Raw genomic sequence first — 19,424 nt, forward strand, 5'->3', positions numbered from 1 at the left:
AGTGTAAGTAAAATTACCACTGGGTCCTTTTGGAAAAGCAAAAGGAGTGCTGGACACTGCTGAGAAGAGATCAGTGGTATCTCCTGCAATTGCCCCTTCTGGCTCATCATCATCCTGGTCAGCGCAGAGCTTTCTGTGTTTTCAGACTCCTCCTTTGATGGAACTACGTTGTAAAAATAGTACATTAACATAATTGAACCAACAATTAAAGAAACACATTAGCAGAAGCCAGCAAGTAAAAATAACCTAAAACAGGGCAGGAATTGGACTGTTTCTGTAGATACTCTGACCTGGTGATGGTGGATTGGTGTTTGCCAGACTTTCTTTCTCGTGACTGTTCTCAGGACATGAGCTACCAGGACTGCTGATGTCAGAGCTGAACCCTGTTTGATCTGTGCCTGATTTGCTTCTTTTTATAAAGAAGCTGTCTATCCTGCCTCCCTGTCTTTTCATTCTCAACTGACCCTAGGAAAAAAAACAAGCCAGTCATGTTATGCCAAGTATCACTTCCTATTACTTAGTGTTAATAGATCCCCACTTCCAGTGTGTAGGTCAGGGGAAACAGACTGTGGCTGTATGTTCAGCATTCAAACTTCTCAGCTACTGGACCGACTAACCTGTTTTTGTTCATGATCATTATCGACTTTATTTATAAAGCACTTTAACAGCAGCCAGAGCTGAAATAAAGTGCTAAACATCAGCGATAAGATAAAAGAAAACATAAAAGAAAATGACAAAGCTAAACACATAAGAATTTAAATAAATTAAACATTTCATGGAAAACATAATAAAGCAAAAAGAGTAACAGATTAAATTGTCACAAGTTCATGCCCTTTCCTAGGGAAAGCGGAACCTCTAACAAAGTGTTGCCGTTTCATAGAAAATGTTTAGAAAAGAATTAGTAAAAATAGCAAATGTCAGTGGGGAACTTGTGTGGAGTTTTTTCACTCATTTTATAGTACAAGCTGGCTCCATTAGCATTACCTTTCACAGGTAAGAAAGAAAGAACACAATTTTATGAACAGAATTTCTTGACTTTGTGGCCAAACGACAGCTTCTGAGCCAATAAATATTTCCCATGTAATTATATTGGCCAGAAGTAACTACTCTGATTTTAATTTCTTAGTATAGCTAACATTTTTCATTCTGTATAGTTTTATTTAATGCGAGAGCTGATGATCCATTCTGTCTGATAACACATGCACCACGTTGGATACTTTTTTTTTTACTTCCCGTATTTATCCTCCCGACATTGTTCAGGCAGACGTGAGTGGTAAACACACTGAAACACGTCAGCGTCTTTACAATACTTTTTGCTTCTGCGTGCATTACGAGTCTGACTGGCAGACGTGACGTATCATAGGAACTGGCCGACTCGCTCACTAAGTCGGCGTCTACGTATGTCTATAGCTGTAGCATTGTTAGCTTGATGCTCGCAACTTATAGTAGTAACTCAACTACCAGAAACTATTTCCTGGCTGAGCACAAAATGTTTTTAACGGGGTTTTTTTATTGGTAGTAGTAAACCATTGTAAAACTTACCTTTGAAGTCAGATTATCCGTCTTGGAGTCAAATCGACTGTATTCCTCTTAGCTGTACAATATTTCTCTATCGTCTCTTCGCGGTTCTCCTTCTCTTCTTCTGTTGGGTCAACTCTGTTGTGTCCAAATGGTGTATCACAATAAACGTAAATGGTGCATATCGCCCCCTGCTGCTTTTGAGCAGTCACAACAGTCACAAGTGTCACAACCCATTGTGGTACATAGTGCTACCTACTGTGAAGGAATGACTGGGTGTCGTGACATGTCGATCATTTGGGGGGGCCGCTGGGGGGGCCAATCAGATGGCTGGGGGGGCACTGGCCCCCCCGGCCCCCCCTCTAGCTCCGCCTCTGGCCCCGGATAAGCCCCGTTTTAAAGTACGTCCTCCTGACGCTTTTCGCGGTGAGCGTCTTCCTCCTGCGGATCGTGCTGTACCCGGTGACGAAGTTCATCCACAAGAACCACTACGACGCCGTGCGAGAGCGGCCGCCCGCCTGGCCCCACTACCTGCTGTACTCCGGAGCGGACCAGGTGATCCGGCACAGGGACATCGAGCTTTTCGCGGAGACCGTGAAAAAGAAGGGCGTCGCCGTGCACAGCTGCGACTTCGCCTCCAGTGCCCACGTCTGTCACTTCCGTGATTTTCCCGAGCAGTACTCTCGCAAGTGCCGTGACTTCCTGGTGGCTTGCATGAAGGACTCCAAAGGACCCGAAACGAAAAAGAGTCAGTGAAGCTTTCCTCTCTCCAGAGTTTGAAGATAATATGACTACTAAGCCTTTTTTATTTTTTTTATTTTCTTTCTGTGGTTTGAAAAATCCAAGAAACTGTAAAGCTTTCTTCTCATGACTCCTGCTACTTTTCAATTTAATGTCCCAGGGCACTGTAAGGGAAAGCTCCACTTGTCTAAATTAGTTTATTTTAATAAGATAAACTCATTTAAACTAGTTGAAATATGCCGGTACGGTAGGATAACCTTAGAAATGTCACAGTATTTATCCACATACACACACGTGTAACATTTTGTAATTGGTTGTACTTAAAATATTGTAAGAAAATTAATTTGTTATAGATTCAAAAAGTGAAATTTATATCTGGACTGGCATATCAGATTTTAGGATATTTAGGATATTTGGTGCTATTTAAAAATTCCCACAAAACTAAAGCTCAAAGTCAGTCGCTGTCTTTGCAGATAATTCTATTGCACACAGTTAATAGTGCTCTAAATGTAACACATACACATTATAACATAAGCCACATTAGCTGTAGTAAGCAGGCCATAATCACCACGCGATAATTGTGTTCAAACATATTTTCAAATGCATATTTATGGATGCTTTACTGAAACCAACAGTGAAAGTTGGAGTTAGGATTTTCGCCACTATTTCACACAGGGATCTATTTCAGCCATTTGTTTCTGCTAGTTTAGATGACAGGCACGAAGCTAATGAAAGGACTTCAGGCCCACCACACTTTTTTTTTTCTTCCACTCGATTTTCCAGTAGCTTGCCGGGATACAGCACAGCGTGAGCAGGCAGCTTCAGTAACGACGGCTTTTTGCGGCTTGCCCTGCTTGTGGATGGAGTCAATAACCTAATCCTGTCAAGTCGTCACTCATAAAAAGCATTTCAGTCTTTTTCTCTCATTGGTCGTGAAATGTGAACATTTTCTGAGAGACTGATAAGTTTTGGTTTATTAAAGCTGTGGATGATTGTCACCAAAGTGATCAGAAATAAACACTTGAGACATATCCGTCTGTGTAGAAATGGATCTATATAATTAATGAGATTAATTTCCTTTGTCAATGACTGAAAATCCCTTTCTAGCGATAACTTAAATTACTGAGATGCACCTGTTCTGTTAAGTTTTGTACCACATGAACACTTAATTTTTTTTTCTTTTCAGATTAGTTGCCACAAGCATTGCAATATTTGTTTGTGGCAACTGGAAAAAAACATAACCTAAAATCTTGTAGGCTAATTTATTGCTGTGAAATGTGATGCATTGTACATTAGTAGTCAGCAGGCAGTCTGACACAGATCTGACAGCCTGTTCTGTTTTGTCTATTTATGAAATGTAATTTATGATTTCCTACTAAAATAAGGGTGCTTTTTAAAGAAGGTGTCGCGTATCTTAAGTGATTCATGTGAGTTCGTCCTTTAGACTTGTCGCTGCCTTACAAGAATTTGTGTCCAAATCAAGTGAAGTCGACCTAATTAATGTGTGATACAGATAAATTTAGTCCAAGGACGAAGCCTAGTGACGATGAATGTATGTGTGAAGCACAACCGATATGTTCACTTTTTAACTGATGTGCCTTCAATAAACCAGAATGCTCACTGTAAAAAGTCTCCTACCTTTTTTCACAAGATTCTTACTTTATTAGGGTCTAAATCAGCAGCAGAAATGGCCTAGTAGTTTGCCCAGGGCACCAAACATGCTAGGGCTGCCCCTGTAAACCAAACTGACATTGAAGATGATGTAAATTTTACATCCTTTCTGGTGTAACACAAAAAAGGGGGAAAACAAAAAATGGAGAAAAGACTTTCGATTTCTTCTCACTTTGAAGATGCAGCCTAGGAAGATTTGAATGAGGAAGTATGGAACATGTCTTCTGCAGTTCGCACCTATCACGTTGTGAATGTTTTGCTCACAGAAACTCTGAACATTAACAAAATATGCATTGAAAACCTACGCATCTATAAAATAAAACCTAGGTTATTGAGTCAATTTAACAACCTGTAAAATCCTAACACATGGAAAGAAGTTTGAATTCAATCAAAGTAAAACTACAGGTCAGATTCGAGAAGGCTCTCCTGTTGTTTGAAGATATTTGTGGCTTTGTATATGGCTCCCTCTGGTGGACATGTATCAACATTTCTATTTTAAAATCCCTACAAGTGTTTTTTTTTTTTTGCTTGGTCTCACTCTACCTGGCAATGTAAACTAAATGACTCAGATGTTTATTTTATTATATATTTTTTTGCATGTAAAAATAAATCTGATTATGACAAGTTCATGGCAAGCTTTGTTTGTTTTCCAGACTTGCCTCTTTTTCTTCCCTTGCCGAACAAAAAGAGCATCACTTGAATCCAGACACTTCACCTGCTCTGCTTTCATGAGACACTGAGGACTGTTCGAGTTGTGTGTGTGTGTGTGTGTGTGTGTGTGTGTGTGTGTGTGTATGTGTGTGTGTGTGTGTGTGTGTGTGTGTGTGTGTGTGTGTGTGTGTGTGTGTGTGTGTGTGTGTGTGTCTCTGGAACAGCCCAGTGGCGATGGCTGCTGAATGTCTGTGTCTGTCAGATTTGACATTTGGAGGAGTAAGCAGGTTGGCATTTGCCTCCGCTCCAGATCTGACACTGGTACTTCATGTATCATGAGGAGCAGCTCGAGGGGCGAAAGAAGAGAGAGGAAAGTTTACATATCGGCACAGACAGATGAACATCGCTTTCTGAACTGCACATTAGACGAACTGCTGTCCTTTAGTGATGTATGTATGTCTGAGGCCTCAAAAACCTTAAAGCACTAAATCATCATAACGACACAAGAAGGTGTAATTTCTTATCTAAACGTTTAGCAATATAAATGCACGTTTTTTCAAGTGGAAGTGCACGGATATAACCCACGGTTCTCACTGTACGACGTCACACTGGGTGGAGTTGCGATGGATTGATTCGCAATGCTTTGCCAGCAGTTTGGGCTAAATGATGTACGGTTTGATTTGGTTGATGTAGCCAGATGCAACCAGCAGGGGGAGTTTACCGCTAGCGCCAGCCGGAGCAGAAGGAACGTGTCTGACTTTTATTGAAATATCCCCCTTCTTCAGGTATGGGTTTATTCATAAACACACCTGTACGGTCGTAAGCCACTTTCTTAACTCTTGGAAAGCTTGTCAGCATGTTTCTGACTATATTTACACTCTCCATTGTTAGCTACCATACTGTTCCATGCTTGGGATCGATGTTGTGGAGCAGAAGGAACATATCTGACTCTTTTATTAAAATGCTCGCTTCTTCAGGTATGTGTCTATAAACACACATGTAAGCTAGTTTCTTAACTGCTGAACAGCTTGTGAGTATGTTTCTGACTATTTTTTACATACTCCATTGTTAGCTTTGTTGTTGTTAGCTATCATACCCGTTTCATGTTTGGGATCGTTGTTGTGTATGTTTGCAAGCTAACTCGGATAATAAGACGCGCGTGAGCAAAAGAAACCTATCTGACTCTTTATAAGGGCTTTTTTTTTTTTTTTTTTTTACAAAGTCATGTAAAATTTCACCACTTTGGGAGTGAATTTAGGGTGACCAGATTTGGGTTTCTGAAAAGGAGGACACAATGTAATCACAATGCAATGTAAGGTATGTAATGTGTTTTGAGGCAGTTGACCAAAATCCCGGACGATTTTTAAATTCCCCCCGGACATTTTTTTAGGTCTGAAAAGTAGGACATGTCTGGGAAAAAGAGGACGTCTGGTCACCCTAAGTGAAATTAAACATACACACAACAATTTGCGTATCCCACCATAACCATAACATACGCCACAAATTTGCTCTCCAGAATATAAGCATTATAATTGTAAATTACAGCTTTGAGGGAGCAGTTTTTAACAGCCAAACATAACAAATTTGACTGAAACTTATGCACATGTTCCTATCTTGAAAGTTTTTTTTTTTTTTAGCTAATTGCAGTAAATAAATAAATAAATAAAAGATTTTACATCCGTCATGAGGTTCGCCCACACCTTTCTCAGCACTCAAAGACGTAGATCCACCCGAAGAGGGCAGCATTGGCTCACAGTTTCCACAGGTCAGGTTCTAGGTGAGGCCTCAGCTTCTCATCAGGACGATTAAGGCCATGTTCAGACATTATTTATGTCTCTTTAAGGGACAGAAAAAATATGAACGTTTGGACTGCTTTACAATATTGGAAAGTGTCAGTTCTTTACTGGTTGCCAACAAGACTTTTGCGATTATATCCATTGTTCCCATCTTCAAGGTATTCCTATTGTGCAACCATTTTGACTTTACAGGGATTACACGGGGAAAAAAAACAACCTTGTCACCATTTCAAATTAGAACAAAGTATTTTTGGTGCAGGCTGCAGAGAAGATGAGGGAGAACAAAGAATAGATTGGTTTGTGCGGCCGAGATCATCATACGCCTCCCTCTCCCCTTTAGAAATCCACTGAAAGAAGAAATTACACCATGGAAGTTAATGAAGTCTCACAAGTTGATGAGGGGAAAATTGTGGCGAAGAGGGGTCAGCGCTTTCTCTTTAGCCTTTCCCTCTTCTGCGGAAAATGGCTGCGGTCAAGATCCATACTTTTAGAGGACGCCCGGCTCTCCAGCTCAGAGATGGAGTGAGAGGGATGAGGGGGAGAGCACCAAGATTAATGGCATTAAGTGGTAGCACTTGGCAATGTGGTAACATATCGTCTGTGTTCTCAATTTGGGGCTGATGGTTTCATAGACCTTGGCTGTGCACGGCGACTTTTAGCTGTGATTTAGTGGATTTGAATAATCCGCGTGGCTTTTCATCATCACAAGACCCGCGAGCCTCCACACAAAGACGAGCCCTATCAGGGGCCGCATTTATCAGAAAATATGATCAACATCTTTCAAACAGTTAAATCTTCCCTCGCTGCACTTCTTTATGGTTATCGTGCCGCTGAGCAAAAACTGAACTTTGTCCTGGAATTTCATTTATTCCCCTCTACCATTTTCCCTTTAGGCTAATGTCACTGCCAATCGAAGTGAAATGTTTTTTTGGTATGTACAGGTTGACATTTTTAGAGTCTACAATGTGAATCCCGTTTCTAGATCATTGGAAACGGATGTGCATTTTATCTGACGGGAACAAGCGTAGAGGTAGACGTGCACTCAGAGATATGATCTAACGGATAATCTCCGCGCCTGCCTCTCTGGTGATTTGGACTGGTTCCGTATAATGCTTGACATTTTGATTTTACGTCTGACACTTTGATTTATGCGAACAAAGTACAAGTGATGCAGTCTGCTCTCTGTACAATCTGGTTTCCTGTAAAAACAGGAAGCCATTTTCGTTGGCGCCCCTGGCAAAGATGCAGGAAAAGCCTTTTTTTTCTTCTTTTTTTTTTACCCCCCAGCAATATCTTTACAACAAACATGACTTATACATTTAAGTTTTAAGAACTAGCCTGGATGAGTTCCCATATTAATCAGGTCACCACACACAGTTATAATAAACTCCAAAGCTCACCATTGGACAAGTGTAACAAAAAGAGGTCTGTTAGCATCACTCTTTATATTTTCTCCTATTCGCACCATATGGGCAGTTGCCCAGGGCAACATTAGGAAGGCGGCTGCATGAGTTGAAGATTAAAATAAATTCTTGGTCAATTAGCTCTTGAACACGTTTTCTATTCCTTTATGTCTGTTGTTAGCAGAATACGAAGACTAGATTATGTGCTTCATACAGAACTACACTGCATTTTATCCCCATCCATAATCTAGAATGTTTTCCTACAATTTGATTGGTTGTGGGCTAATTCAATAGTTATAGCCAGTTGGACACTACATGGGACCTTGCTGTTTGGTAGAAAAGCTTACCAGTCCAACCTTCAAAATCAGCTAAGCTGCAACAAACACTCCAGCTTTCTTCAGTATGAAGCAAAGGATAGACGTGTATAGTTGCACTTCTTTGGTCTTGTTTCTGCCAGGAACCTCGTTGGAGTTTATGATGCTGTGAACTGTTAAAGTTATCAGGACATTTAAGCAAAAAAATATGGAGGCCTCACCATGAAAATGTGAATAGTTCACCATTGGAAATCAACACGAAATACCTCACCCGAACAACAATCAACCTTCTTCAATCACATTAGTCCCTATACTCTCTATAATATATGGAATGAGATGAAGAGAGAGCAAACAGGTGGAGGATCTAGAGATATTATGAAAAGAGTTTTGTCAAAGATCCCTCTTCAACCTTATGAAATGTCTTAGAAGAAGCCAAAGTCATGTCCTGTTTCATGATTTCATGTTGTCAAAAGTGATTGTGTCTTCTTTGTGGGAGTTTGTAAAGAAAGTAAAATGACAGCACTGGAAGAGAATAAAGCGACCTTCTTACTTTTTTCTAAATGCTTTAATGGTTATGCTACTGCAATGAAAGATTAATTCATTTTAAGGCTTTTTACTTGCTTGAACTACGTGATTGTGCGATATTAAAAAAACCACAACACTTCTTTTACCTTGCAGGTTTTTTTTTTTTAAATTAAATTAATGTACTGGTAAAATAATAATAAAAAAACCCCTATCGTTTTCTGACAGTACAGCCAGCATAAAACCCCCCACAATATGCAGACTTCTCAAATCTGTATTGGAATATTCCACATTTATAAGTTGTTTTATATATTTTAAAAAAAGCCACAGATTTAGTTTAACCACATAAACTCCACTTCTCATCTCATGATCTCACTGGAATGTTAAGATCCACGTCTCAATCAACCGGTCACAACAACACTTCAGGCTATTTTTTTTTCCAACCTTTGGTTTTTGTAATAATTAGCCATTGTACTCTTCTCATACCAACAACCAGGTGTGCCCCGCCGTCTCTTACACGGGGTCGCACGCTGCGCTGAAGCCTTGCTTGACTCTCCCACCACCCCCTCCCCGCTCCGCAGGACCAGCCTTGTGATCAAGTTGAGCGGAGAGCCGACGAGAAGTCACTCAAGTCAACCTCTCTCGCCTCTAATGAGCAAAGTGTCCGGCGGAGGCCTCATCCGAGACAGCGTGCAGTCTCTCCCCTACACACACACGCTAAAGTAAGTGGGTCCTGAGTGAACCACAAACACCTTCAGTGGGGATGAAACCAGAGGATTTCAAGCAAACTCCAATCTGCCTTTGAGTAACTTTGAAAGATCTCACAGTATTTGGATTGAAGATTGAAGAGAAAACCGATGTGTGTGTGTGCGCGCGTGCGTGTGCGTACGGTTTGAGAAAGGAATTGGCTTGTCCGACCAGACGGGGAGCCGGCATCAAAATCCCCCCTGGTCTATCTCAGTCCCTCAGCCCTCTACTTAAGACCAAAAGCAGCGAAAAAAGCGATGGAATGTTAGATAACAAGAGGGGGAGAAAAAAGACAAGGAGACACTGAGAATGGAAGATGGAAAGTGAGAGGAACAGCAGTCTGGAAGCCCCCTCAGTATGTATGCTGCCTCTCTCCCATCGTGTGGTGCGGCAGGACCAACCCTTCTCGGCCTATTCAAAGCGAGTGTGTGGTAGCTCAGGAGATTGTGTGTGTGTGTGTGTTTCTTCACAGATGTCCTTGAACAGAACCCCCTCGGCTCTGCGGATCCCTGCTGCCACTGGAGAACATTTGACAAGCAGCAGGCTCTTGTTAGAGCGCTGTCAAATTAAAGGTGTGTGTGTAAGGCTGAGGCAGTGTGTGTGTGTGTGCGCACCTTTCAGAGGCTCTATTCAGAGCCCTGTCAAATTAAAACTACCAAACAAACTGTGCGTGTCACACAGACAGGCCAGGTCCTGCCTGTGATGGCAGCGGTAGGCTCAGGGCTGCTTTGTCTGTGTTCATGTGTGTGCATAAGTGTAAAGGAAAAAAAAAAGACTTTTCAGCAGGCTTCCTAGTTTTTAAACACACACACATATATATATATATGCATCCTTCACTTGTTTGCAAAAACCCCCCAAAAAACAAATACATACAATATTGTGGAGGTGGAATCTGAAGGGTTTTTGTGTTAAAGTAAAACACGTGCACACAGAGTCGACCTCGGCGAACTGAAGGCTCCCTGTGGAAAATGTCGCCTTATTGCACAGCAGACATGGCGGCGCTTTTTCAAACACGAGCAATCTGTTACTTTGCGCGTCTGAAAACAAATATGTTCGATTAATGCGAGTCTTTTTGCTTTCATTCAGAGACTAATGAAAAAACAAAACACAACACAACGCAGGAAAGATGCAATGTACATCAAATGATAAATGAAGATTAAAATACAAGCGTCCACAGCGGGCGGGGTGGGGAGGGTGAGGGGGGGGAGACACAGATATATATGCAGGCGCTCTTTATCTATGGAGTCTGCATCATTTATAGGATGTCCAGCTGTGTGTGCAGGGGCCTTTCACGGTGTCAGCGTCTGCAGTGGCTAAATATCAGCAAAAGGCAAATATTCCAAGTCGTTTTTGTTAGCCGTTTATCGTCTACGCTTTTGGGTTTTGTAGCTGCCACCCATTGGGGTTAAGACGTCATATTAACAATAATTTGTTTCATTTCATGTTTAGCTGGATGGCGCTTTGGAAAAGTGTCCACACACCCTCCACTTTCCCCCTTTTTGTCACGTTACACTAGAATTAATGGACTTTTATTGGGACTTTTTGAGATTGAAATAGATGACAGTTGTGAAGAAGAGGGAAGAAGTTTAACTGTCTTTTAATAACGGGAGTCTGATTAATACTTTGTTGAATAACCTTCTGATCCAATTACAGACACACGTATTTGGGGGTGTTGGACTCAGATTTGCCCAGATTGAACAGAAAATATTTGTGGATATCATTTTTTTTTAAGCCTTATCTCAGATTCTTGATTGTCTTTATATAATATTAATATTCTGAATGTTCTTTGATCCAACAATTTGCACTTACCCATGATAGACGCAAAACAGCTGGCTAACTAGCATGGGTATAATAATAGCTGCCAGTGACCTGTAATGGCCAGCGCCTTGTGTCACAGAACAGAATGAAGATGTCTGCGTGCGACTCAGATTTTTGCCTGACATTTTAAGGTAGATGCATAAATTGAATATTTTTTTTAAGAATGTGCAGACAACATGGATTCTCCCAGGTAATCTGTAGCCTTGGTTGTTGCTACTTGAGGGGTGGCTCTTAACTTTTTGGGGTCTTCTTTTGACACTTGACCTTTCTTTAAACATTCCCTTCTGACCTGTCTGTTATAATCCTTTGTCTTCATGATGATGTTTGTTGACTAATGTTCCCCCACAAACCTTTGATGCCTGCACAGAAAAGCTGAGTTTATACTGAGATGAAATACTCCATTTAGTAATTAGGTGACTTCTGAGAAAAAGTGCTTGCAATGAATTTCAAGAAATAAAACTGAGGGAGGTGGAGCGTAAACAGAGTAAAGTTAAAACACACATTTGTTAGAAATTGCAACCTGACAAATCGCGGAAAAGCTCAAGGGACATGATTGCTTTTGCGAGGCACTTGTTCTATTCTCGTCTTTGCCTCTTTTCTGACAGAGATGTCATTTACACATGTCTCCATTTAGCCTCACAATGATATAATCTTGATTATAAAAGGCTAGGAGAGGCTGCGTGGTGCTTTTCACCTCAGATGAGTCAAATAAATTGTATTGACAGGTGGCAGGCGGGTTCAGGCGATTTAGACATTTTGACAGAGGAACTGCACGGTTCGCATCGGGAGACGTCTGATTAGCTCATTTCATCCGGAAGCAGGTGGTGACAACATGCCACCTTCAGTCAAGATGTTTCAGACTTGTACATTTTTTACATCAATGTCAGCTCTTAAAGGTGCCAATAAGATGCCAGTGGGAGCTTTGTTGTGTTGGTTCTGATCCATCAGGCAACAGAGAGTTAACTAAAGGCAACATGCAGGGACTTTAGTTTTAGCTTTTGGACATTCTGCAAACAAACATTTTACATCTTTGATGAAAGACTATGATGAACGACTGACATTTTTGATCCAGGTAAAGACGTTCTGTTCATGTTCTGATGGAGCAGTGAATCTTCAGCTCTCATTTTCATTAAGAAACATTTTCAATACTAATACTGTGCTACATTAGCCATCTTCTTAATATTGCCTTCTGCAAATCCCCAACAGTGTTAAACTGAATAGATGCATGATTTAAAAAAAAACAAAACAAATAAGTATTTCCATTTATTTGTGTTCTGATCTGAGTTGAAGTAATTAGTAGACCTTAGTTTAGTATCTTAGCAGTTCGGTTTGCTTTTTTTTCCCCTCCCTTTTTGATCGTGTTTCCTTGTCACTGTTGGGTTGGTATCTTGATTTATTCTTGTGTTCTGTTTCAAGTTTGGAAAATTTGATGGTTTCTGTCTACTTCTCTTACTACTTAGTCTTTTTGACATTTAGTTTCCCTTAGCTCTTTAGAGCAAGGGTCTCAAACTCCAGTCCTCGAGGGCCGCTGTCCGGCAGTTTTTAGATGTGCCTTAGGTAAAAAACACTAGAATGAAATGGCTTAATTACCTCCTTCTTGTGTAGATCAGTTCTCCAGAGCCTTAATGACCTAATTACTCTATTTAGGTGTGGTGCAGCAGAGGCACATCTAAAAGTTGCAGGACTGCAGCCCTTGAGGACTGGAGTTTGAGACCCCTGCTTTAGAGTCTTACTTCTCGCATCTGCACTGCATCAGTTAATCATCCACACCTGGTTCTTGCTTATGTACTCATTCCAAAATGAAGAAATCTTTTTACCTTTTCTTTTGTTTTTGCCAAATCCATTCAGCCAAGCTCCTAGTGACCTTGAGTTTATTTTGTTTTTAATTGTCCAAATTATCCCACATCACCAATTCAAGACATGAAATTTAGCACTTGGCAGGTTTTAAGGAGTTTGCATGGATCTTTAGTCAGTATTCAGTCAAAACAGGTAGAAACCAGACATAAAGTAGATCTGGTTTCTGGAGATGTGTACGTAAGGGGAATATTGCAAAGCCTGGAGGCCTACATCAGTATTACCAACCCGTTCCTAATGTACACTTTTCCAAACTAACATTCCTGCATTTCCAGAGGATGGCGGAGAAACGTGCAACTTTTCCCTCCATTTACAAAATGTTATGATTTACACAGTCGCTGGAAGACTAATAACGTTAGAAGTTTTTTTTTCTTCCATTTCTCTTATCTTGTTGCAGGGAAACCGATTCATCTTAAAGAGTGATGAGGGGAGGTTGCTCTCCATGCAAAACGCATTAAAGCCAAATGAGGAGTCTATTAGTCAAATCTGCCTGATAATCCGTTTGCTAAAGGACCCTGGCTGCTAACTAAGTAGATTAAGATATGTCACTGCCATGGCGACCACCGTCGCAATCCTACACCTTTTTGAGTTTTTGCTCTCAAAGAAATGTGCGCGCCCACAGTAACCTGCATGGTGTTTTTTTCCCTCACACATGTGGGGAAAAAAAAGAAAGAAGAAATTTTTGACCAGGTCCCTCTCCCGCACTGAAACAAACCACCGCAGAAGTGCTCACGCATAGTTCACACCCCGGGCACTTATCTGCATACAGTGTCTCCTCGCCGGATTCACTTCATAGAATTAATTCTCTCCACTCCGCCCTCTCTGTTGTGCACGTCTGAGAAGAATGCACTGGGGACCCATGAGGAGAGCGTGTTTGTATGAACGCGGACAATTCATCACGGCTTCATTAACATTCGAGGTGTTGCCTCCCTCTCACCGCCACACGCTCCGCTGTGATGGCCCTGCAGTGATAATTACAAATAATTTATTCCTACTGGTTAATTAACCAATATCCTTTTGCACACAAGTCCTAAAAAAAATTTTTTTTAAAATGCGGAAGACATTTTGCGTAAGTACGCACACCCGAATCCACTGCTCCTGCTGTAATTGCTTTAACTTTGTTTTGTGCCACTGAGTGAGCTGCAGGGTTGTTTTTTGTTTATTTTTTCATCCTCTAAAGTTGGTCTCTATGATGATCCTGTTCATGAAAAAAATCCATAAGTGTGCGGCCAGAGTGTGTTCACCGAGTGTCAGGATATGAAAAAAGTTTTGGACTCCATCTAAAATTATCAGCAGCCATTTAAATTCTAATAATTTCTTAGATCTAAAAACTCCAAAGTGGTGTAAAGTTCAGCCAGGCTGAGAGATCAGAGGCTAATTAGACCAAATGGTCACCAAAGCAAGGAAAAGCTGATTTTAGCTGGTATTTTTGTACCTGATTTTTAAAATATATTTATATACTTGTAGTTTCTTGTGGGAAACCCATAAAAAAAAACCCAGATCTATTGGGTAACAGAAAAGATTCTAAGGCGGCATCTCTGAGCACACACCTGGGAACTGCTTGAAAAATCTCTGCAAGTAATTAAGTGCAAGTGCTGCGATGCTGAGGTGAACGCCTTCAGAAATGTTCATTACTGTAAAGCAGCTGTAGAAATCACGTGCGATGCATTCTGCTTTCACAGCACTGGAGTCAAGTTTATACACATTTACTGTGGGCTTACATGATTACCTGTTTTTCGAAAAAAATTTTTTTAACCATTTCTAAAGAAGCGGTTACATGTTTTACAGTCATCTGAAGTCATCTCGGTGGTTTCCAGGCAGCCAACAATTGCCTCTAATAAGCTAAAGTACCTCTCTTATGGAAGTTGGTCCACATGGGAGGGCGAGCTCACAAAGGTGTAGTGTTTTTATTTTTACAGCACAAATGTACAAATGGCAGGAGAGAATTGGCCCCAACTCTACTGCCAAGAGATGAAATGTCCACTGAGACTCCAAGATGGGATCAAAAATGATAAAATTGGTGTAATGCTAACCTTACGTTTCCATGATGAGTCAATGTACCACACCAAAGAGTTGAGAAGTGTGAATTGATTTTATATTTTGCCAAAACTAGGAGGTCATAAATGAGTCCAAAATCGGTACATAAACCTTTGGTTAATTAATGTCCATGCTGCTTTTCTCTCACACATCATTCCATTCATAGTTTCCGTTGGCATTCTGGATGGATCTTTGCCCGCTGTTCTTTGCAAATTCGTAGGAAGGTATTTACATTTTTTTAAGGTTAGAGCCATTCCCTGAAGCTTAAATACCACTTTCTTTATTCATCTCAAAACTACTTTGGATTTGTTTTAGCCTGTTTAAACCAGCAACTTGTTTTTTGGTTTGAATTGTACAGGGAGGTTCTTGACCCTGGATTGTTGAAAAACTATTGCTTCCTGGAGGGGTGGACTCTGTTGAAGTCTTACATGTTACCCAATTGCTAACCTTTGGCTTTGACTTAAATAGTGTGCCTACAATTCTACAATTTAACTTTATGACTTCTCCTTCTGTTCGCTGATTGGCCCATTGAAATTCTACCGGACAAATCATCTTTGATGGGAGGAGCACCAAAGAGAGATTAGAATCAAGGGGGATTGCATAGGAAGGCTGGATCTGCTTGGGATCAGTCTGTTTTTGGGAACCAGCTAGATCCATTTCTCCACAACCATCTTCTTGTTCTGAGGTTAGAGCCAGACCTCCTCCTTCAGTGTTCTATCGACCTCAGACAATTATCCAGTAAAACCAGGATTATGCTTGACTTATGTTTGTAAAGTTTTCCTCCCCCCTAAACATATTTCTTGTCATTGTGACCAAAATCTTTGTCTCTTCTGAACATAAAACTTTACTGTATAAGGTATTTAGCTTCTCTATGCGTACAGCTGTAACATCCATCCACACTCCAAAGGGGTTAGCTTCGAATGCAGAGTCTCCTTCTTTTTAGCTTAGCATCCTCTGCTACGTTGTTTGTTTGCCTTTTCAGCTGCAAATTCTGCGCCAATAATCTGGGTTTCCAAAAGTCTCTCCGCATCATCAGTAACGAGCAATTTCTTGGAAGGTGACGCAGGTGAAAAATATTCTTATTGTCTTTTAAAGCCACAAGCAATTACCTAGGATAAGTTATTCTGGGCAGGACGTGCCCTGTTGGTGTGAAGCCGAGCTGTAGACAGTTGATGGCCCAGGGCAGACATCAATGTCCACATCGCTTCAGACCTTGGAGCTGGTTGACCTGTGCTGGGCCTGTCTTGTTTCCAGCGGCCGTTTGTTACTAATTAATGGACTGGAGCCCATTCTCCGGCGCTGAGTGCAACACAAACCCCATGCATTAAACATGACCCTTCCTTCATCTGCTGCCACCCCACGGAAGACAAAAAAGGTTTGAGGCAGAGTCGGAGAGCAGGGGACAACCGAGGAGCCAGCGAAGCACCTGGGACATTTCCGAAGGGCCGAGGGAAAGCGTTTGGTCCTTTGATTAACCCTAAAACATAGACTCGGTTTGGCGCAGGAAGGACACATAGAAGCGAAGTCGACAGAAAGGGCGTTTTGTTAAGCTTACATGTGTGCACTGTACTGCTAGAGCCCTAATTGTTTGCTCTAGGATACCTCAGAGAACATTAAAGTGCTAAAAGCAGCGGGGGGAGCAGTCAGCCGTGAAGCCATTCCCAGCTTTCTATCACAACTGTTGTATGTGGTTTATCTGACATGAAAACACTTAGTGTAGCTGAAAAGAGCCTTCCGAAAGACTCGACTCGTCCTTCAGGACCGAAAGCGTCCTTGGTGGCCGTCACGACGCGCGCATAAACACACGGAGGCACGCGCGCACACAGTTTAACACACATTAATGCATAAATTGCCATTATCTGAGCTGCTACCGATGGCAGGAGCGCCCTCACCAAGATCACCTCGGCTGACAAAAGTTAATTTGCACTAATGATGTTTTACTCCTCTCATTACCTTAAATCATCTCCTTCCTTCCTCCACCCTCCCCTCTCGAAGCAAAGAGAGAGACGCAAATGGAAAGGTGCAGAAAGAGTCGCGTCCAAAGAGGACCTCGGAGAGAACGAGCCAAAGTAGGATAAGTAAGGCACAGTGAAACGCGCAGTGCTAAAGGAGCAGTCAGCAGTTTGTAATTGTAAATGGTTGTCTCCTAAACAGCTCCTCTCCCACCTACTGTTAAATATTTTACACTCTTCTTTAATTTTCAGAGCCGTTCCAGTTCGCGCTTGATGGGGGCCGTTGCATGCTCCTAAGTGTCTTAACTGTACCGCCTGCCACACTTGTATTTATGTTGTTGCCTTAAGTGGTGGACTTTGTAATGATAACAGAGTCTAAGCCTAACAAGTGGAGAGTGTTTAATGTGTAAATTAGCTTTTTTACTATCCAAGTTTGAGTACTATGGTTTTTATGAGGGGATTAAAGTCATGGCTGTTGGTTGTGTTTTTGCCAAACTTCCTCCACTTCACAGTTGTCACCCTTACTTTTAGCCCACTGCATGGAAAGTGGAGTCACAATGACACGAATGCTGCGTTTTAAATTTGGTCTCTTTGAACGGTAGAGGTGTGTATTGAGGTATTCAGTGACATTCATTTTCTTCTATTAGCGAGAAGTTAATCTGTTCATGTTTTTTGATAATGAACATCATTAAATGGCAGTATTATGTAAAGCAAATCTGCTTTTTAAAAACAATTTAACATTTTGTTTTAATGTTTTTCCATCACCAAAAATAAATATCTGGAGTATTGCGTTGATTTTTTTTAAGGATGTTTGAGAAATTCTTGAATTCGGTCTAACGCTTGTGGGAGAAACGGCTCGTGGTCTTTTGCTAAGTACAAAATATTAATTCTACAACTGCTAAAATCTGACTTTACTTCATGTTTGCTTACATTTCGTGAAGAAGGAAGCTGCGCTCCTGCCTATTTTGAAGGTTTTTGTGTCGCTTCCTTCAATAGTTGTTGGTGTAATGCCACCACAGACGAGGGAGTAAACAAGTTTCTCATATGGTTTGGCTCGTTTGACACAGTGCAGTGTGAAAGCGAACAGCACCAGCGGAAAACGTAGCAAATGTTTCAACTTTGATCCCCAATTGAGCCATATATACCGGACCATCAGGTGTAAAACACCTGGAGTAACACTTGTCAGTCCAATTAGGCGGATTTTCGTCTTCATGTCACCTTACACCTACTTTCTGCTTAAACCAATATTGCAGAAACCCGCAAAGGATTCTTCCTAAGCCTACACCTTTAATGCATGTTTCCATTGAACAGATGAAAAAAACTGCCCCATTGTCTCAAGCCTGTAAGAAAAAAACAAGAGATTGGCCTTCAGGACAATCAGAAGCCCCTATGTAAAGTGTTTGAGCGTCCCTTCTGCTGTAAAACCTCACTCTCCAGAGTTTTCAGGCATGGAGCTTGCGTCAAAGTTATGTGCCTCTGACCCTTCCCTCACATCAACTCTGAAACCTCGCAGTCATTAGCAGCCGATTGATGAGGGGAGACGGTATTAGTCTGAAAACATTTTCAGCTCATCCTGAGAAGGAGCCATTTTTACAATTGGTTTAAGGGGTTATGAATGTGCGCACGTTCTGTTTGAAATAGGCAATGTTCATTTTTTATCTGTAATTGTTTCTGGAGGAGGCTTTTAGTGAGAGATGGCTTAGGATTGTACCAGGGTCTTTCCTGTGTCTTTATTGCAGGAACGCAGCTCTTTTACGTTTTTTGTTGTTTTGAAGGACGAACCTGGCATTACGTTGAGAATTAACAGACGTGAAGCGATCAAGCTTTTCATGGCTGATTCTGATTTCTGCTAAACTGCAGATTTGATTATTCCTTTCTTTTCACGATGATGAAACGGAATAATCAATCAATCATTCAGTCAATCAAACTTTATTTGTATAGCAGATTTCAGCAGCAAGGCATTTCAAAGTGCTTTACATCAAATCAAACACAAAAACACAATGCAACATAGAATCAACAATAAAAACACAACATCAAGTCAGATTCCGTCAATAAATTTGTAATTTATTACGTTTCAAATACAACTCTAAACAAGTGGGTTTTTAGTTGAGATTTAAAGGAAGTCAGTGTTTCAGCCCTAGCTTTCTGGAAGTTTGTTCCAGATTTGTGGTGCATAGATGCTAAATGCTGCTTCTCCTCGTTTGGTTCTGGTTCTGGGGATGCAGAGCAGAACCAGAACCAGAAGACCTGAGAGGTCTGGAAGGTTGATACAACAACAGCAGATCTTTAATGTATTGTGGTGCTAAACCATTCAGTGATTTATAAACTAGCAACAGTATTTTAAAGTCTATTCTTTGAGCGACAGGGAGCCAATGGAGGGACTTTAAAACTGGCGTTATG

At 41.1% G+C, this 19,424-nt stretch overlaps 1 protein-coding gene and 1 long non-coding RNA gene across 3 annotated transcripts in view; one reads left to right on the forward strand and one right to left on the reverse strand.

Annotated features, from left to right (window-relative positions):
* Window positions 1-1,895, reverse strand: part of LOC122841033 — a 2,683-nt gene extending 788 nt beyond the window's left edge. Inside the window, exons 1-2 of the long non-coding RNA XR_006372332.1 lie at window positions 1,543-1,895; window positions 18-163 (exon numbers count right to left, since the gene is read on the reverse strand). This is a non-coding gene — a long non-coding RNA (uncharacterized LOC122841033). The remainder of the gene's footprint in view (window positions 1-17; window positions 164-1,542) is intronic.
* tmem53 (transmembrane protein 53) overlaps window positions 1-2,540 on the forward strand; it is a 5,751-nt gene extending 3,211 nt beyond the window's left edge. Inside the window, exon 4 of one of the 2 annotated variants that reach the window (XM_044133953.1) lies at window positions 1,904-2,540. In XM_044133953.1, coding sequence (XP_043989888.1) covers window positions 1,904-2,274 — 371 coding nt within the window. In that variant the 3' untranslated portion in view covers window positions 2,275-2,540. Of the gene's footprint in view, window positions 1-1,894 lie in introns of both variants that reach the window. The other variant, XM_044133955.1, reaches the window with a different exon arrangement.
* Window positions 2,541-19,424: the final 16,884 nt, after the last annotated feature.

This window comes from Gambusia affinis, linkage group LG12 (assembly GCF_019740435.1).
Source record: "Gambusia affinis linkage group LG12, SWU_Gaff_1.0, whole genome shotgun sequence".
In the NCBI taxonomy this organism is placed as follows: domain Eukaryota; kingdom Metazoa; phylum Chordata; class Actinopteri; order Cyprinodontiformes; family Poeciliidae; genus Gambusia; species Gambusia affinis.